This window comes from Crocodylus siamensis, chromosome 2 (assembly GCF_052110815.1).
Source record: "Crocodylus siamensis isolate JL-2025a chromosome 2, ASM5211081v1, whole genome shotgun sequence".
Lineage (NCBI taxonomy): Eukaryota > Metazoa > Chordata > Crocodylia > Crocodylidae > Crocodylus > Crocodylus siamensis.
The window spans coordinates 170,184,910-170,206,289 of NC_143396.1; the positions used below are offsets into that span (position 1 = coordinate 170,184,910).

Genomic DNA, 21,380 nt, shown 5'->3' on the forward strand with positions numbered 1-21,380 from the left:
GGGACTGGATCCCGAGGAGGTGTCTGATTCATCCTCGCTACCTGACAGGGTGACCAGAGAGTGGGTCCGATACTCAGCCAATTCAGAATTCCCCCCCTCATTAGACTCAGGGAGTACAGGCGGTCCTCCTCGAGTCTTTCCTTTAACAACCATCACATGAGACTTTACTAAGCATTTCTTAATCCAAGGTGGCTGATTTTGAACCACCCACAACCAACAATCGATATAAGGAAATTGATTCTAATATCCGTTCTGCATAACTATTTCATGGATAGCTATCACTTCTTTTACTACAAAGGAGCCTTTCGGGGTCCAGTGGACCCCAAATGTTGGCCACTCGAGTTGACAAAACTTAATTAAATCACCCTTTTTCATCTTCACTCCATAATCTGCCTGTTTTGCAAATTTACTGAAGTTTTGTAATATATAACTTAAAGGCGTATCCGAGTTTTCTACACGGGAGCGACCTGCACCCATATGCCCACAAAAGTGCGCCCAATGCACACCAAATACCAAAAGATACTAGTTACAGACGGTTCGCATATACCAGGCCGAAAATTTCCCAGTATTAAACCAAATCGAACGCGTCTTTGTTCCCGGATCCAGACCAAATTGGGCAAGGGAATTCGTATACTCACTCAGATACCCCAGAGATCTCGATCAGAATGCCGGAATGTGTGTCTGGCGTCCTCAGAAACCAAAAATTTTGCACAGGAGCCTTTAATCTCTCGGGTACCCTCACTCACGTATCAAACGCCCTGGGCGAGCCCAAAAAGGTGGCTCGGTGCGCACTGCCCGTGGTGGCAGAGACGATCTTGTTCACTGAGCCCTGAGGTGATCCAGAGACGTCCCATCTGCCGGTGCCAGATTGATGCTTAAAGCGGTTCATTTCTCTGGAGGCCACCAAAATCACAGACACACACTCATTAGATGGCACAAAAGGTGTATTTGCAAATAGGGTCAGAGCAGAGTCAAAAACTCAGATTACTCTGAACCCACCAAGGAATTTTGCAGGCTGTATTTATCTTTTCCCTCCTGGGCACGTGTGCAGAAACAGGAACTCTTACAGCTCACTTCCGTTTCATACAAGCATACATGTGGTTCTATCACTACATACATCGCATGTATAGTATAATTAACTACTTAAGTATGCAGGGCGGAGAGGTAAATATGCATCAGCTAATTAAGCATGCTCAGAGACTACTATAGGTCACCAAGTGTTCAAACCCCTCCCCTTTCAAGGACACAGTCAGTTGAATTCCAGCTTCTGTAATCTGTATGAGAAAGGCTAGGGAGAAGCTGGGGAGAGTCTGCGATTTAGTATAAGAAAAGCTGTGGCAAGGCTAGGAAAGGAACAAAGTCCTTGGCAGTGTTTCTTTCTTATCGGGTGCAAGATGCAAGCTGTGCATTTCTAACAATACTCCATTTCTAACAATATTCCATTTCTAACAGGACCCTGCTTTTATAGTGAACACCTGGACCCTGTTCCCAATCAGATAATTAGGCCTGATTGGGAAAACAACCAGCTGCAGGCTGCTTTGCTGCTGCCCACACCCTTGAGAGTAACACAGCACATGCTGTGCTCTGTTACACACATGTACAATCAAAGACCTTGCAAAGTACAACAAATGAGCACAAACATGTGTAAATGTGGTGTAGAGACATGAGAAGAAGAAAAGACCTGCAGATAGAGGATTAGTAGCACCTGGGCCCTGTTGCAAGGGAGAAGGTGTCTAGTGACTGGAAGGAGGAGTCATTAAGAGCCTGGCTCCTAGGCTAGAGTGGGGAGTCTGGTCCAGATCCTTGTGGAAGAAGAAGCACAGAAGAAGGAGCTCAAGTCTTAGGCTGAGATGAGTTGCTGTGTTTCTATGTTTACTTGTCATTGGGCCAAGAGCCATGGGAGTGGCTGAAGGGAAGCAACAGGATCACTGCAGGTACTTTGGGGAAGGTGCTGCAGGTTTGCCTGGTTGACATCAGACTGTTAAGGACTGCAGACCATGAGAGAGATGCCTGAATGCAGGGGTTCCTGAAGGGCCCTAGGATGCTGTGGGGGTTCAGCTAGGCCTGAGGACTCTGGGAGGGCCATTGCCAGGCCCAGGAATGCTACAGAAGAAGCATGTGGAATCTGAGTGTCGGGGAAGCCAAGAACAACCACGTAGCCCCAGTGGCTCCCCACAGAGACCCTGGGCCTCACAGTAGTCCCCTCAGAGTTCCTGCAGCTGTACTAATCTATGAATATTTTTTATGGTGGGCATACTTCTGGTGTATTGTTTCACCTCTATAAATCAGCATGTCTTCACTGGTTTATACCATTTAAGCATTTGGACCCCAAAGTTAGCTTGTTGCGGGGGTGGGGGGTAGGGGGACATTGTTTTTGATTTAAAAAAAAAAAGCTTTACTGCTCTAATCTTCTCTTCTATTCTTATATCCCCCTCTATAGTTAAATAGTGATGTCTCAACTGTCTATCACTGGTAAAATACCCACATTATTCCTCCCAGTTTGACAGAGTGCCTCAGGGAAACCTCACTCTGAAAATTAATCCCAGTTGGGTTGTATGGAAACAGTGTCATGTGAATTGACATCTGGCAGACAGCTCTTCCTATCCAGTCTCATCTGTCATGCTTGGATCTCAGCAGCAGCTGCTGAAAGAAATACACCCACATAGTTATGTTAACTGGGTATATTATGACTTGTTCTTCAACAGTCTCTTAGATAGTGTATAGCTATTTAGTATCTGTCATGTGATGTGTCCTTGATATGGCTTAAAGGAGGTCAGCTATTATTTGATATACTTTTAGACAGATATTTTTGCCTTCTGATGAGCAGTTATATATTTCAGGGCTTTGCAGTTCCCCTTGTCACTGGAGGAAAAATAAGTAATGCAAAGATCACAGTATTTTCTCGCAGTAGCTCACTTTTATGTACCTTGTATACAGGAGTCCTTGCACAGAAGTGGCCACAAACAGCATGCAGGCAAACCCCTATGTCAGGGGATAAATAAAATCAGTGCTTGGTTCCAAGGGAGCAACTTTCTCCCAAGAACTGACTTAAGTAGAGAAATTAAGGCCAGAATCAAACTCTCCTACAGTTTAAAGCATCTGGGGATGTAGGGATTAACAGACTGGATCAGATCTGAGGTCTGTCTATCCTTGTATGCTATCTCTGAGAATGACCAGTACCACAGAAGAAGGTATAAAACCTCCATCGTAGCAGATATGGGATAATCTGTCTCCATACTGGGTGCATCTATACACGAGCTTTACTGCAGAGCTGACTAATTAGCTCTGCAGGAGAGTGTCACTGTCTAACCTGTGTTAGGGTGCAGTAAATTAATTAACTACACTGGAGGATAGTACTGTCTGGGACAAGTACTATCCTATGGGAGGGTCATTTATGCACATGCAGCTGGTGACCAGGGCTGGCTGGGGCATGAGGGTGCTGCAATGCAGGGGCCACCTGCCAGCTAGCTCCACACTGTAGCACCCTTGTGCCCCAGCCAGCCCCTCCACCACGCCACACTGCCACCCAGGGCCTGGGGCTGACCTCCCAGGTCGACTGCCAGCCCAGGGCTGCTCCACCCTAGGTCAAATTGCTGTGATCCCAGGCACATGTGTAAACACTGCACCCAGGAGCAGCTGACTCTGGCATGAACTGCACCAAAGTTTATTCAGTTGGAGTAACTGCACATGTAGATGCACCCACTAGGTTGTATCCTGGCCTCTAATACTTAAACCAGATTAATTACTGAAGTATGAGATGTAATATTCCTGCCAATTTTATTGTTTACATACAATAAAGCCAAATTTTCTTTATCTAAATGTCAAGTCTCATTTTGAATCTTGCTGTTTTGGATAGCAGTGCATTCCACAGTATGATAGTACATTGTATATATTTACAATAATTCATTGAATGTTTTCTTAGTCTTGTGTTAAGAAACAAGGAGAGAAGATGCTCCTAATCTCCCTTCTCTGGACAATGAATTGCTTGATGGGCTTTACCATGTCCTTCAGAATTTCACCTTCATGTACTCAGAGGGCTCAGTCCTGCATTACAAAAGTCACTTCAGGTTTAGCAGTTGACCATGACAGAAGTAGAACCAAGGTCTTAGCATATTTTTCTTATATGGCATTTCCAGTCCCACCTGGAAATAGTGCCTGCCTCCACTCACACAAGACCTATTTCCGCTAAACGTGGGGTAACCCACCTACTGGTGAGCATGCACTGCAAGATGTCCTTTCTGTATCCAACCCACAAAGGAAATAAATGTATTATAGATGTCAGTAGGGAGCCCTAGTGTGTTAGCTCTGCTTGTAGTGATGCACCTTTTTAGTTCTGGAGGGCTTTCACACCATCCTGGGGTGCAGACCCAGACACAGGCTGGGCAAAATAGTAGAAAGAATCTTATTACTTCACTGAGCTTGACTTTAAATAGTGTTGAGTTTGTGGGATTCCTTGGTCCATATTACTGCTAATCAGTAACTTTGTAGGTAGGAATCCACTTCATTCCCATTAGGCCATGCTTGCCTGTATAAGGCAGCATCAGTCCTGCAGTGGATAGGCATGGTGTTCGTTATTTTCCTCTAGAGGGCAGCCTGTTAATGCTTGATGGAGCATGTGCCTGGTTGCCATTTTGTCCCTGGTGTTTGAAGCACCCCCATGCAGCAGGGGCTGGGCCTGGAGTCTCCAGCCTGGTAGGCATGCGTGACATGTCACCAGTTCCCTTTGATGTGACAGCACCTCACATCAATCCCTTCCTACTGACAGTCAAATAGCACAGTGTAAGAGGGAGCTCTCTCAATCATGTTTCACCTGGTAGATTTGAAGGGTCTATAGAAGCACTGTTAGAATATCATGGTCCATTTAGCAACTTTCGTGGGATCATTGGCTCAGAGACCTGTGGGCAGACGCCCAAGACCTGATTGCCAGTATCTAGCCAGCTTTGTGAGCCAAATGCCTTTAAGCTGTTATCAATAGTTTCATAGCAGGAGCCTAGGACAGAAGAAAATCTATGAAATACTATGGCAGGAAAGCCAAACAGTTGCTTCTCTTGTGGGTAGGAGGATATCAGACTCCAACAAGCCAGGAGGCTGCTGTTCACCTTGTCACACTTGTACTTTCCACACCAAAGCCCTCCGTCCAGCTGAAAGCTGGTCCCACGGAGGAACAGAGAGGTCTAAAACCCAAAGACAGCACTGGCTTTGTTTCCCGAAGAACATCCAGAATGCTCCTGACACAAGCAACATGCCAGCCCAGTGACTGATATCAGAAAATACCAGGAGCAGCAAATACTGGCTCCAAGTTGGCAGTTCCTCCTAGCAGCTGAACAGAAGGACACTGCCCTTATGCACATGACTTCTGGAGATTCCCAGGCCACTCCTAGCCCTTGGTCTTTGTGTGTGATCTCAGAGGTCCCCCATGCATGGCCTGATACTTGGTGGGTTCTACAGTAGCTGGTGATCCCAGCGTAGATCCCAGCCTATGCAGCCACTGTCCCATCCCCATAGGTTGTTTTCATTTCCCTTCCCCGCCCCCACCCCCGACTAATTTGTTCTTTGTCTTGCTGCACTTTGCTGTGTAGCAGTCAACACTGCAGCTGCTCTGCACCAGTCGGGTCTTCCTCTTTCCACCCATATGATGCTGAATTGGCTTCCTGAAAACCAAAACCACAAGCCAGAAAAATAAAAAGAGGCAGAGAGTTTTCTGTGCAAAAACCATAGACAAGAAAAAGAAAAAGGTTTAGACAGTGCAGGAAGACTACTTGGACCCTCCATTCCCAACCCACGATGAAATTCTTTTCCAGCCTGTGCCAGTGAGAGTAATGGATGTGCTTCAGGTGTTCCTGTTGGCTCTCTCCGTGACGGCACCCAGACCAGGTACCCACTTCTTCCTTCTCAGCATCCCCTTTTCTCTCCTTCTCTTAATGCTGGGATCCCCATGAATTTAACCTTTCATCTTCTTTGGTTGAATCGTGGTTGCAAGATTCAGGTAGCTTTCTTCTCGGTAGCTGGGTACATGATGCCTTTTGCATCATATGGTGTCTGATTCAGGCCCTGTCCTGGACAACTGAACGTAGCCCCATTCAAGTAATTTACATCTGCCCATCTCAAGTCAATAGGGCTCTGTTGCCCTATTCAGGGGTGGGCAAGCTCTTAACCCACAGAACAGGCATACCAGAGGATGGGGGATCTGCCTCCCATTGACCCATGGACCTTCTCACTGCCTTGGAGTGGTGAACCATCTATAGGGAGACAGGAGAGTTCGTTACTCATGTCTTATTCAGTCCAAGGCCTCTATGCTGAGGCTGTTAACTTTCAAGGAGGTATTGCTACCACAGGCCATGAGGGATTACATAGCACGGTCTCTTGCTCCAAAAGGAACGGGCTAGAAAGCTTTAACTAACTTACTTTGTGTAGGCCTCCCAACAATAATAGAAGGATTGGGTCTACCATAGGCATAAGGGTGAAAATCAAATGCCTCAGAAACGTAGTGCCCTGCATGCCAGGCCTCATGCCCCATCCCCTTCCCCCCCTCCCCATGGCATTTCTATTCCCCTACCCTTCAAGAGCCATGTTTACTCCCCTGCTCTGGAACCCATGGCACATCACAGTCCTGGGCCCCTTAACTCTCTGCGCTACACTCCCTGCATACACACCCCTTGATGTGAGGGTAGGGACATGACCATGATTTTTCTATTCTCTCCTGTCCAAGGAAACATGGATCTTCTTACTCTAGCTCCGCACCTAACCTGAAGCTCAGCACCTGCAAGCGGACTCTTGTCCTGGGCCCAGCCCAACCATAGCCCCTGTCCTGGAAACAGAACTGCGTTAGGGTAGGAAGTCTATGAGGTCCCAAGGTGAAATTCAGGGAATCCATTAGGCATAAGACTGAACATAGGGATATATTGGAGGAGATGCCAGGGAGCAGGGAATAATCCAAACAGAGGAACAAAAGATGAGCGAGGGGAGATATTTTAGAAATGTCTGTTTTCTTCCCGAGAGGCATGTTCCAGAAGACCTGCTCAGGTGAGAGAAAGAGAGACAGTACATTGCCGCTCTGCTCTGCTGTGGGGACTTAATAGAGCACCTAAGGGAGTCCCCATCAGCTTTTTCTTCTCCTAGTGAAGACAAGGTGCCAGCGTTTATTTCCTGGGGGAAAGGGGGTTCCTTGCAGAGCCTGTCATGCCAGAGAAAGTCTATTCTTTTCCATATGTATCATCTGAGAGTCCTTCGAACTAAGGGTGACGGTTTTTCCAAATGAAGGGCCAGGTCTTTAACAGATGGAAATTAATCTGTCTGTGCTGAAGGTGGGTGGCTACATCTTTTACACCAACTCTGGACCTGGCCCATAATCACTTAATTAATGCTAGTACAGTTCTTCAGAGCATTGCATCATCATTATCAATGTCATTTTTATTGCTGCTTACCTCTGCCACCAGGATCACAGGGGGTATACAACTGCTAATGGGGGGCTAACTTAGACCAGTGAGTCTTGAATGCTGTCACCTTCCTCGGTCAGTTAGAAGTGCCGTCAGTGGTGCTTTCTGAGGAATCTATGGTCTGGTAAGAGACCTGCTTTCCAATGTATATGTGCATTGTTCTTGTGATAACCTCATCATGGGATCCTGGCACTCCACAAACAATTGGTATTCATACTTTCCCTGCCTATGACTTTCTTCAATTCTTTCTGTAACTGATAGTGTTTGTCAGTCTTTTCTTGCGTTTTCAATTAGATATGATCATCAAATGGGAATGAGAACCCAGCAATGAAGTATTCCTTCTTTTTTATAACTCCTGTATCTAGTCTTCTAATGAGAAGAGTAACAATTGAAAAAACCTATAATTTTTTTAGACTTTTCTTCATATTATTACTATTCCTCTAACACCTCAGATATGCCCAGGACAATGATTACTGCTGAAAATAACATAGAAATCCTCTGATATTATTACTATTGATTGATTGACTGGTTATTGCAGTCTCATTTGTTTCCAGTGCAATGGTGCATGCTATTTCTGCCTCTTCGTTTCCTTGTTACTGTATTGCTGGATTCTTTCTTCCTTGCTGCGGCCCTGAGTGTAATTTGGTGATACAGCATTGTCCTTGTCTGAAGCAATTTCATTTTTAAGTGAACTGGGTTTGGTGTTGCTGGATAATGAAAACTGATTGTTATTTATATGGAATAAATATTGAGAATGGATCCTTGTGAGATCCCTGTATAGAACCATGGGGTTGGGGCAAGCTCGTGCCACTGCCGGACCTGCATAACAAGACGATGCAGTTACCAGGACAGTGAAATCCCTGCCTATTGCCAGTGTTAAATCCATAACAAATGCATCATTATCCATCGCTGCTTTGTAACCCATCATGCCCACCATCGTGTTTAATTTTTGCCCTCGTCTTTATTTTCATTATTCCTAAACTGGGGACCATTCAGAAGAAAAATGAGAGAAAGCATTGCTAAAAATGTTACTATTATTTTTTTCTTAAATATCCTGTAATAATTTTCTGAGATGGTAAAATGTCAAGAGATGAGATTATCCATAGACAAACATTCTTATAGCTCCACAGATTATTGTGTTTTACACCAGCTAAGGCCCAGACCCAGTATATTTTTGGATAATTATTTATTTCCACAAGATAATTTCATATTAAAAAAGATATTGCTCATATTTATCCTTTCTGGAACACTTTGGACTTTAGCACAGTTACACTCAGGTAAATGCATCCCAATATATACATGCTAGCAATAGTTTAACGAATTTGATACATGAAGACCCTATCAACTGATAAAAATAATAGTAGGATTTATAAGCACTTTAATCAGGAATATTCATTGTATAGAATGCCAGTGCCATATAATGATTAATAATAACAAATGCTCCATTTCTGTAGGCTATTATTGATCTGAATATCCCGGCATGAGATTATTAACTTAATTAATGGTGTTCACTTCAGTTATTTGTTGTATACATTACATAGCATCTCTTGCTTTTCTGTTACCAGTTATACTGAACATCCTTATAAGTGAAGGAAGAAGCCATTCTGTGTTTTAAGTGCATTTTATACCTCTAACATCACATAGATTTTATGTTAACAACATTAGCTTAATATATTTGATGTGCTTTGAAACAATAAGGAACAATTGAATACAACAGTGGTAAATCTCACGTTATGAAAGAATAGTATGCATCTTTCTTGATGGTTGTGGTATAGCTAATATAGAACACATTTTCTGTGAGATCTATAAAGATAACCACAGGTTATCACAGACCATTGTCTGAAGTCTTGAAATCAGCAGTTATGCCGAGGATTCATTTTAACATTTGACCTGTGTGCACAGTTTTGCTGCTGCCCTTTTATTAAGAAATCCCTCAATCTGATCAGTTCATACCCATCTTAGCACAAGAGCTGAAATACATCACTATATTAAGTACCTAAGGCTCTAAATGGCTAATGCTTATCTTCATCCAACAGGCAGTAGGTACATTCATACAGCCTCCATTATTAGAGCATCTGGGCCTTTCTTAAACACCCACGTGAAGCAGAAAAATGCTGTACAGATGGGGTAGCTGAGAGAGATAGATGCCTCTCCTGAGGGTATACAGAGCAAGGAATGGGTTTCTTTGGTCCCTGACTTGTGTCATAACTACTGGGCCAATACAAAGTAATGCATAGAAAAAGGAAGGTTAGGTCCAGTTTTCTGCTCATGGACATAAGAAAGGTGATTCTTCGTGTTATGTCTTCTACAGAAAATCATTCCACTCCCATCACAGTAGAAGCACCCTAGCTTGCCTTATTCCCTGGCATAAATCCACTGAAATGGAAAAGCAGAATAATGAATTCAGAACGTGTAGCATTTCCAGCGATAGACATCAAAGCATTCACGGATGGGGGATCTGCAGCTCAGCGGGGCTGTCTGCTCTCCACTAAAAACCCTCACTAAAAACAGGCCGTCCATATAAGTTAAATAAAAATAAAAGAGAATGAGGAAAGAGAGAGGATAGAATCAAAGAGACAAGACTAAAATGATACAAGCCCCCTAGGGCATAACCTATCAGTGGGGAAGAGATAAGTATGTTTAGTCTAAAATAAACCCACGTTGACAATGAGCTCTATTAGACTGTGAAATTGGTTCCCTGGGGGGACGAAGAGGTGGAAGGCCTGTTGCTCAGTTGGAAGGAACAGAGCACTCAAGGATGCAGGGGCGCAGGCCTGCATTGCCATGGAATGGATAAAGTGACCTCATTTTTAAAAACAGCCCTGGCTTAGGTGTCTGTCATTTTTCACAAGTACAAGCAACAGCAGCTGCCTGCAAACCAGAAAGGCAACTGGGTGTTTGGTGACTATTGTGCTCTGGGGGGTATGACTGGTCAGCATGAAAAGGACCAGTTGCTTTACAAAGCTCGCATGTGAAGGTCCTGCCACCCTCTATTCCTGTACCATAGGGAGGACACCACTTACTGGCATTTGAAGGAGCAGGGGTCTCTACTTGGAGGTGTCTTGAGCCTGGTATTTGGGAGCTGTCTTTACTTTGAGCTGTGGGGCACCCCCATGAATCTAACCCTGTAGGAACCTCAAGGTCTACACTCAGGATCAGAGGCCACTTTGGAAACTCGGTAGCTATAGACCAGGTCTTCAATGGGTATGTTTACACATGCATATTAATGTGATACAATAAACTCTGGCACATATCACACCAGAGTTTATTACTCCCAGGAGCTGTGTGTACACGTGCACCTGGGACTGCAGCATGTTGAGCCAGGTCAGAGCCACCCCGGCTGGCAGAGGAGCCAGAGGGTCATCCTACAAATACAGGGCTGCTCCTACCCAGTTCAACATGCTGCAGAGGGGCATTTATTCTGGGGTCCTGAGGTTAAAAGCAGAGATGAAGGGCTGGAGTCAAAAAGGGCTTAATTTAGTTTGGAAGTCATTCATATGGCTGGAGCAATCCAGGACAGTTTACTCAGCAGGACAGCAATGGCATCATCACTGTGAACGTTTGCTGTGAGAATGAGTATGTTGATGGAAAGAGCATATCACTCAGCCCAGTGAGCGAAAGATGGAGCAGATCCGCTCAGTCCTTTAGTTCAACTGCTGGTGTCTGATTGTTTCCCTTCAGTGCACCCAGCAGCATCTTGTCCACTCTGGCTTTGATGGGGCGTCCCCCGCTTTGCTTGGAAGGAGGGTTCCAAAGTTGTAAAGATTTACCCCCAGAAAGAGATTTCCAGATATCCAGCCTATATTTGGCTTTGCTGTATTTCACCCCTCCCATTCCAGTATGTTGCTGCCCTGGAATTCACCCTGTGGTTTCCAGTGCTTCTGGCTGTTGCTACAACCTTGATAAAGGGAAGTGAGCAGAACGGAGGCAGTGATTTCTGCCTGAGTGTCCAGATGGCCCAAAGGAAGAATTCAAGGAGGTAGTCAGCCCCATTCATCCTAGCTGGGTTTTTGTGAAGACAGTGATTCCAGCCTTCGGCATTTCAGCTGTGGGATCTGCCATCTTGTTGCCGTTGAGCACCCGACATTTTGTTTTCTGCCTTTCTGACCTGCCTGCAACTACTTCTTGCTCAGAAGCTTTGCCAGCCAGGGGTGTTAATGGGGTTATTGTGTATGCTTCTAAGATGGTTCACACTGGAACCAGCTGATGGCAGGTTGAAGGGTCCAGGGAGGAGGAAGGCAAAGATGGAGATTAGAGGGTTGTGCATTATGGAGAGCATAGGTAGGTGGTGGTGGGGTGGGGGGAGAGAAATCCTTGATAATTATCATTGTTGACAATAGTCATTACCAGAACATAAGTCAGCGACTCCTTCTAATGAGCTGTTGCTGACCGGTATCTTGCAGCATTCAGCTATGTGAATGTTGCTGCACAGTGTCGGGACGATTGCCACAGGGTTTAGCCCTGGTGTGTGAGGAGCACACAGGGCCTTGTTTATATCCCCATGAACTAAGGCCAGGGATGCCTTTACATTCTGGAAAACCTTGGCAGTTAGAGCCAAGGGCCTTTATTTTTACCAGTGGGTGGGGAGTTGGAAACCAGAAAATCTAGGATGTCTGTGACCAGCATGGGTGGTCATGATGTGCTCCTCTAGTCATGGTGAACAGAGATGGCACCAGCATGCCTAACCCCATTGCATATCTGACCTCACTACTAACTAAAGGCTGCTATGTTTTCATGATGATTCCTCCGTTCTCAGCATCCAGCTGTAACTCTTTGTCTCAGCAGAGGTAACTCCCAGAAATGTTTTCCCTTATGCCCTTCACCTTCCCATCAGGTGCTTTCAAGCTGTAATGATCACCGGGCTCACTAAAGACAGTCAAGCACAAATGAGAAGAACTAAACAGAAACATTATTGTGGAGCAGGCAAGCCCCTGCAGACCCTAACTCTAAATGAGGGATCAGCTCTCAACTTCTGCAGTCTCTTAAGTTAGGGACCATCTCTAAATTACAACTTCTATCACTGCACAAGTCTTTTATCAAGTCACCTGTACCCCTTAGAAAGAAGCAGCAGTATCCTTGAGTAGTGGGCCCAAATGAAGCAGAGCTATATTTTTGCCAAAATTGGCGCTGTCATTGAAGACCTTTTTAATGAAGGACTTTTGGCATGCCCAAAATGTTCTCCCTCAAATATTGATGGCCACACTGGGAAAACACTCCACTGGTTCTTGCATGTGTCCCTGGGCTATGCAAGAGCCACAGTCCCTGATCAGGAGCAAATTGAGTTAGTGTCATCTCCCCAGGTTCCCTGAGAGGGACTGAACTAATGTGCTTGAGATTCATATGATGTCCCAGCATATTCCTCAGTTCTGCCTCACGGGGCTGCAAACAATTAGGCCTTAGACTGAATCAATAAAGACCCTCCAAGTGGATTGCCCTCCGTTGGCTGGTCCCCAGCTGGTATAAATCAATATGAGATGTTGTACACCAGCTGAGGGTACGGGCATAATCTTAGCTTGTCCTGTGTTCTCTGCCTTCTTTCCCTGAAAAGCAAGGGCCTGGATCCTGCAAAAAGCTGAGTACACATTTCATTTATAGCTTGCAAATCGACCCATTTCTATGAGAATTCTTGTGTGCATCAATCATGCACATCACTTTTAGAGGACTGGGGCCTAAGCCATGATAATTATTCAGTTATGTTGATTACACAAGAAAAATATAAGAACAGAGAGTGCTGTTGGGTGCTAAGGACTGTTGATACTGAGGGCCAGGATGAGCTATTTCTGTGACAAGTGGATGAGCATCCATCACCAAGTGTAAAGGTTCTCAGTTGTTGAGGTGCACTCCAGAATAGGTAACGGCCTATCCATACCACAGCATGGCTAGGACTGGTTGGAAAACTCTGAGATATTTGCAATGTTGGCAAGAAATAGTTGCTTGTTCCTGTTTTCTGACAAGCTCTGTTATTGGAAAATTTCAACATTTCATTGAAAAGTGGAATCAACCGATTCACCTTCCTCCTCCTAAGTTTTTCTAACACCTCAAGTTCATTCGTTTGTTTTTCAACAAAAGGAACGGACTGCCACTAAATTAATGACTCATTGCCAAGAGCCAGATCCTCAGCCGGCTTTCATCAACTTCCATGGAATTCTACCAATTTATACCATCCCAGAATCTGTCTCAGTGTATCAAGGACAAGGTGGCCAATTGTCATGATTGCACTGTGAATCCCATGTTACCTGTTGTTTTTCTAAAAGCCCCAGTTCCCAGAGTCATGTTATTCCATAAGCGTCTCAGTTTTCATTTAAAAATGAAAGTCTTCAGCCCTTGCATTGGAGGAGGAAATCTCAAAAATGCGAGTCCTGCCAAAAGGTTCATAAACCAGAAGGCCAATACACAGGCGTAATAGGGGTGGGTAAGTAGGGCACCAAGGCAGGGCATAGACATAGAGAGGGCACATAGTTGGTAGCCACTACCAGCCTGGCTACCACCTCAGCTGAAACCCAGCTGCGGCTGATACCAGGACACAAAAATGGCTTGTTATACTTCTAAAATAAAAACAAACAATCTGTATTATTTTTAAGCTAATGTCATGATTTTAGGGGACAGTCAGGTGTAACTGATTGTTTTTTAATGCTCACATTGACAATTCTGTAGTGTACCTAGATTTTCTTTAACATGCATATCACAAGTCACAATTACTTGTTACCATAGTCAGCCACGGAATGAACTTTCAGTCATTTTGAGGCTCATTGACTCCTTCCTGCCCCCTCTGCTGCCCCCCACAGACACTCACACAATAAAGGGCTGGCCTGATATTCAGAACAAAAACGTGAGCTAAAAAATCCTGGGTTGTCTTCCTGGCTCTGACAGTAACTCTCTGGGTGAACTTGGAAATTAATTAATTAAATTTCTCTGGCCCAGATCCTCAAGGGGTTTATGCACCTAACTCCTCATGGGTACCTGAGCCTACATGTCTCCACCATTAACATGGATATCATGGGAGTTAGGTACCTAAATATCTTTGTGGATACGGACCTTATTTCTCAGGGGAAGGAGTCATGGGGGAATAATCTTTTGGTTATATGGCTGTGCCGTGCCCAAGGCCGTAAGGCCCCAAGCCCAACTGGACTCTTGCTGCTCTGCTAATGAGATGATGAGGAAAATTATGTGTGCTTCATCTCTTCATGGGGAATGTTGACTTTTGGTCAAAAATTGAAAAACACAAAAAACAGATAAAAATGGCCAGCTTCTAGGATTGATTGTTTTCTAAGGAGAAATTGGCTTTGAAAAAAGAAAAGCAAATGCTTTCAGCAAAAAAAAATATTGCTTAATCAACAACCCAATTTCCCTCTGGAAAAAGGTTTCAGTGAAAAATAGTTTTCAATCAGCAACCATAATAATAAGTAATAATGCAATTTTAAAGGGCTGGGGAGCCTCAGGTGAAGGGGAGGACAAAAGTGCATATCATAAGGAGGCTAATGATTTATAGCTATACGGCTTCTCTTTTAGGAGTATTTTCACCCTGCAAATGTTCCCCCTTTATGTTGATTTCTGTAGGGTTCCTAGCTTGATCCTCTCCAAGCAGCTTATAAATATTCTTCCATTAAGCATCTGGCTCTCTCATTCTGCCCAGTCTTGTTTGGACCCTGTGCAGCCTCCCACATTTAGCCATGTGTCAAACTCATCAGGCCCAGGTCTCTAGTGAGGATCTGTGGATTTCTCAGAGAACGGAGCCTCTACCCCATACTTAGCTGATCTGACAGGGCAGCCAGGAAGCAGGGCCATTAAGCAGAGAGGCAGGTGCAAAAATCAGAGGTGATACAGGGGGAGGGCAGAGGAGCCAGCAACAAACACCGTGCACTCACACCTTTACAGCTCAGTTACACAACAGCCATCTGCAGTACTGGAGGCTGGGTTCTCAGCTTCAAGCTCACATGGGGTAACAGCTTACAGGAATCCCCTGTGACCCCCATGGGCCCTGATGATGTAAATCACTGTTGCTGCATGGAAGATAAAGGGCCAAAATGCAAGCATCAGTGTCACCAAGACAGATTTCTTGCAGGTGTGAATTTGTCCGGGCTCCACTGTGAGTCAGTGGGCAGGATCCTGGAGTGGTGTAAATCAGCATTGCTCCATTGGAGTCAATAGGCCAAATCCATGGCTGGTGTAATTAAGCTTCACTTCCATTGGGCAAGCTCCCTGCCTTGGATAAGGTGGCATTGCTGTGATGGGCCAGATATGGAGATGGGGTAAACCAGCATGAATGTTTTTGAGTTGGTGGGCCAGATCCCAAAGGGGAATTCAATCTTTGGACTCCGTGCTGATCACCAGGTGTCTTCATCACTTGAAGGTGTAAAGGAGAAGAAGGGAGGTCTATACAGGGGGTGAGCTAACACATGGGGCTAAGAGTTAGTGGGGAAGACTCACTGTTGGGCCTTGGGCTACTGACTTAGACCCTGACCCAGAGCTCCTGGTATTCAATAGAAAAGCTCCCTCTGAGGTGTGTGGATTTTGTACCAGGCTGTGGGCTTGTCTTTAACTCCAAAGTCCCTGGTTCAGGGTAACAAAACTCATCTGACCTGTGGGGTTGGTGGCTGGGAGGATGGTGAGATTCTACTACTTGACACTTGTGTGGACAGCCAGCAATGGCGTGTGATATGGGAGCACAGTACAGTTTAGTGGGGACAGCAGTGAGGGGAAGGAAGCTTTACAGTCAAGGTTGACTCACCAAACATTCTTGTAAGTCCTGGTTGTTTGGAAAGAAAACAAGAACAGGAATCATTTTACGCTCTGGCCCAGACTTATGCCCGAAGGGACAAATTCTAAGCCAACAGGAGGTCTCATATCCTTGTCAGCAGAATCAGAGTGATTTCAGGCGATGTGCTTTGTTCTTGACCCCATGCCCCTCCCCTCCTGGCCACGTTTGCAAGATCGCAAGATGCCAGCAGTGTCGACTTCACTAAGTATCATGCAAAATGTACTTGTGCTTGTGCAGTGGCACCTGAGGGCCCAGTGCTACCCTGCCATGTGGTGCACGCCAGCTGTCATGGATGCAGCAGTTCTTCTGGACTGGGGTTGATCCTTGGGTATTAGAGCTGCAATATCAGCGTTCAGCCTTGGGCTTTCAGAGGTGATCATTTCCATCTGGGTAGCTCACCCTGCAAGGGGGAAGAGAGAGAGAGAGAGAGAGAAGAGTAAGTTTGTGCATGAATGGATTTCAGACCAAACTATTTTCAAACTCCTGCCAGAAAAGTCACTAACTAAGGGCAGGAAGGTGCATAATGCATTCTTTTTAATAATTGTATTAGTAGCACCACTATCTTGCATTGTATAGGTATGTGAAAACACCATGCTTCAGGACTTTTATTGGTTACCTGTAAAGGCTAGGAAGGATTTTTCCCCCTCATGAATGCTACTGGCTTTTGAGGAACGGTTTCACTTTCCTTTAAAGCACTGGGATGTTGACCAGACCTAAGGCTACAGGCTTTGAACTAGAGAGTGCCGATGTTCCTGCTGCTTCTTATAAACCTAGAGGTTCATGGCTAGAGGGCCTTGCTCTTCTGCTCAGGTTTGTATTTATCACCAAATTTGTGGACAAATTCCCCTAGGTCAGATTGGCCTGGACTATTTTTTGGAGAGGAGAGCTACCTCCCTCTGTACTGTGGAGCATGGTCTTTCTCCCAGGTTCCTGACTAACCAGATACTTCCCTCTTCTTGCTGTGGCAGTGCTCTCATCTTCACTGCTTTTACCTGTGGCAAGGTGTAGGGCAGCGGTCGGCAACCCCCAGCACGTGTGCCGAGCATGGCACGCAAGGCCATTTTGCTTGGCACACCACAGCCAGCCCCAGCTCTGGGTAGCTGCTGGAGCCTGCGCTGCTCCCAGTAGGGCTTGCAGCGTCCCAGCTGCCTGCTGGGAGTAGCCCAGACTCTGTGGCTGGCAGCAGCTACCCAGGGCCAGCTGCAGCTGGGAGGCTCCAAACAGCTGTGCCAGGCTCTGGAGACCTGGCATCAGCTCTGTACTGACGCATGCACCTGCATGTCGGAGCAGGTGGTTGGTGGGGTAGGGGCCTGAGGCAGCGCATCCCAGGTCTCTCCCCTGCTCCCAGCACAGAGCTGGTGACTGGGCTTTGGAGCCTGGCACAGCCGTTTGTAGCCAGCCTGGGCTCTGGGCAGCTGCAGCAAGCAGCAGGCAGGCTGCAAACAGCTGCATGGGGCTCCATAGCTCCAGCATCAGCTCCATGCTGGCAGCAACTGCACATGCACCTTGGGGCAGACAGCAGGGCAGTGCAGCCAGCCCCAAGGTGCCCATTCAGTCACCGCCAGCACAGAGCTGATTCCGGAGATATGGAGCCCAGCGCAGCTGTTTGCAGCCTCCCAGCTGCAGCCAGCCCCAGGTCTGGGTAGCTGCTGCCAGCCACAGAGCCTGGGATGGAGGGCAGGGGCAGCAAGACTGTGGGGCACAGGGCAGCAGGGCCGGGGGGCAGGGGTTTTGGGTGGGGGGCAAGAGGCATATGCAGGGCATCCTGCCATGTACCCCCTGCCCTCATTTTGTTTTTCTGGCTTGCCGGCACTCCGGCACCTTCCAAAGTAGGCATTGTGGGGGTTTTCAGCACTCCAACCAAAAAAACATTGCCTACCCATGGTGTACAGTATTGTTGGTGTTTCTAGTTTGCGCTCTGTGATTGTGTGAGCTGGCTTGAAGTAGTGGTATTAGGGATTCCTGAGGACACAGCGGACCAAGATGCATGACTTCCCCATCCTGAGTTCCTGAGAATATTATGGCATCCTTTGAAGGTGTCAGAAGCCAGGTCAGACGTTAGTCTGATGTCAAGCAAAGGCAGGGTAGCTTTGCACTTGGCCTGTGTGAATAGGGAAGTATTTGATTTGGATTCAGATTTGGCCAATTTGGAGGACAGTGATTCAATTTGGAGATATGGATCACTGTCCTGAATCGATTCAGCCAGATCAGCTTCAGAAGATTCAATGCTGATTCAGAGCGATTCGGAGATTCAGCCATAGACTATAATGGGGAATCACTGAAATACCTGTAACTTTGTCATTTTTGGCAGATTTGGATGAAAACAGCAGAGATGGTAGCCCCTTCTGAAAGCATGAGCCCTGCCAAGTTTCAAGGAGATAGGTGCAGGGGTTTCTGAGAAACTGAACCTCAAGGTGTTAACAAGCAAAACTCATGACGTATGACTTTGTGTGTGTGTTAAGGTGCAGTGGGGTCAAAACTGCAGGGATGGTAGCCTGTAACAGGGGGCCTTCTCAGTGCTCAGGCAGAAGCAGCTCACAAAAGGGACAGAAAGGCTGCAGACAGAGGCTTACATGCTGTTTCTACGTCCCTCCACCAGAGCACTGTGATTTGAAGGGGACTCAGGGAAAGATTACAGTCACTGGCCAGCTACAGAGGTCAGTCTTTCTGTCCTTGCTCCCCCTCCCTCTTCTCAGTTTCTGTTCCCCTGAAATACTGCCTTCCAAATCTCCAAATCTTTTTCTGAATCTTTTCTGAATCTATTTGGAGGGGTTTTTTTGGTCCCCCAATTCGATTCAGATTCAGTGATTCAGCCTCCAAATCAGGCCTAATCTCTGAATCGAATCGGCAACCGAATCTTCTCACACCCCTACTTTGCACCAGATAGACAAACTAAATCAAACTAAATCAGAGATGCACAAGCAAAGACACAGAAGCCAGGTCCCCAGTGTGCTCAGTGCTGCGTAACAATAGTAATAATAATGTGCTTACAATAGTAACAATAGTGTGCTCAGTGCTGTGAAACAATAGTAAGAGACAGCCCAAAAGACCCTCACCCCCATTTGCCCACCTGTGGCATGCCTCATGTTTTCAGTGACTCCTGCCAGTATCACCCAGAGATTCTGCAGAAACCTAGCTAAGATTTGAAGTCCATTGCTTTAACCACAAGACTGTCCCTTCTGCTGTTATTACCCAGCACGGGCTCCTCAATTGCCTTCATCCTCCAGAGAGCTGATGAACCTCTCTGGGACTTTGGGAACTGCCATCATTCATGCAATGAGGGAAAAGGAGGCTGGCAAGGCAGAAAGTGATAAGGCCACTGGTGGGGGGTGCTGCTCTCACTCTAAGACTATGGATGGAGGAGAGATAAGGCTGGAGCAGAGGGAGCCAAGAAGGAAATAGAGTCTGGAAGGTAGATGCAATTTAGTTCAGAGGAATATTTTGACCTTGGGTTAAAAGAGCAGGAAAGATGAGACAGTTTTAACTGGGTTCAGCAGCTCAGATTCTAGCCTTGGGACCAGTCTGGGGTTGCCGGTGAAATGCCAAAGCTGAGCTGAAACCCAAATAACCTTGGCCTCCTTGTTATTGTAACCCCAATTAGCTAACTCTGATCCACCAATCCCAATTTAAATGTACACTTTTCTGCAGTGTAAATGTAACCCATAGATCAACAGTAGTAAGTGACAAACAGGAAGAGACATCACTGTATTTCTGTTTTCCAAGGAGCTCAGCTTCTCAGTTAGCATTTCTAGCAGGAAGGCATATAGATGGCATTTCCAGTCACCAGAAAGCAGGTTATTTCCCATCAACCCCAGGGGTCACCCACCACTTCCCCTGTTTCTCTTTCTCTCTCTCTCACCCTCACCCACCCCCAGATGCCTATGCAATATCTAGAGAGGTATCAACAAGTCAGGGCTAAACCCAGTTTGAAGAAGGTATAAACACTTAAGAGAATCAAAATAGTGTCTTCTGCAAGGCTTCTTCAGGGCATGCACTATTCACTAGCAGAGTCAGGAGGGAAGCTCTCTCCAGGGCATATAGTCTTGCGCTAATGCAGTGGGGGATACATTTCTTCATTTGGCATTAGGATTTGGCATTAGGTACTGCCTGAGGTGGGACAGCAAAAAAGCAGATACAAGGGAACATTTAGCAGATTAGAAAACCGTCAGAACATGAAATCATTGAGCAGGTGATCTTCTGCTATCTCTTAATAAAATGGACTAAAGCAGAGAAACATGGAAAATGGTCGTAATGATGTTGTGGGTGTACAAAGCAGTTTATAGGCCTGGTGTGATCCTTGCCTCTGGAGGCTGACAACCGACCAGGCAAAATTGAGATGCTGCTGAGAGAGGGGAAGGTATGTGACCACACAACAAAGGGCCAGATTCTCATACTCTTACACTGAACCATCATTGACTGCACATGCATAGCCCTGGGTTCACGCTGTGCAAAATTACTTGGTGGTAGAAGCCCTATTCATTTGGTGGGAACTGGCACTAGACTGGTCAGGCCCCAACTCCTGATGGTTCCCATCCCTTGTTAGTGTTAATGGTCTTGTTTGTAGTAAAATTGCACTGGGGGCTAAATCAGAGGAGATTGGAGAGGACTGGGAAGGATAGGAGTGGAACAGGGGGGTCTAAGGAGGATGATAAGCTTGCTGCGTGTACGGGATGGTGAAGGAAAAGAGGCTATTCACAAATCAAAGAGAGGGAGGAGGACCCAAATCCTCTACTGTGGGGTAAGTTGTCATTACTTTACTGAAGCCCATGGTGCTACATAGATTTACACCACCTGGGGCCTTGTGGTCAGGGTATCACTGTCACATCACAGCAGCAAGGATCTGGCACACATCAGTGGATGCTTAGCGGGTGAGCGCTTTCAGGGATCAGCTGTTGTTTCCCTTGTGTCCCTGGTGAAACCAGGCCTGTCTGCTCGGCTCCTTTGACCTTCTCAATCATCACAGGGGCATACCTGAGCATTGGGAGCTTTCTCACTGCCTCCCAATCGAACACACCGAGAGATGAGCGCTGACAAATCTGGCTCCCAGGACTGTACTCCAGGGCAGTCCCAGGCCAGTTGCTTCACCCATGGTAGCAGGAGCAAAGCTTTAGGGTTAGTGCTGCTGCAGAGTCTGAGATGGGGATGCTGAGAGCAGATGCTCTACTTTGCTCCAGCAGAGCATGGGG

General features: G+C 46.2%; 1 protein-coding gene across 3 annotated transcripts in view; it reads left to right on the forward strand.

The window, feature by feature from the left end:
- The first annotated feature begins 5,586 nt into the window (after positions 1 to 5,586).
- Positions 5,587 to 21,380, forward strand: part of CD6 (CD6 molecule) — a 28,194-nt gene continuing 12,400 nt past the window's right edge. For all 3 annotated transcript variants that reach the window (XM_090032224.1, XM_090032225.1, XM_090032226.1), the window contains exon 1: positions 5,587 to 5,874. In XM_090032224.1, the coding sequence (XP_089888350.1) occupies positions 5,820 to 5,874 (55 nt within the window). In that variant the 5' untranslated portion in view covers positions 5,587 to 5,819. The remainder of the gene's footprint in view (positions 5,875 to 21,380) is intronic.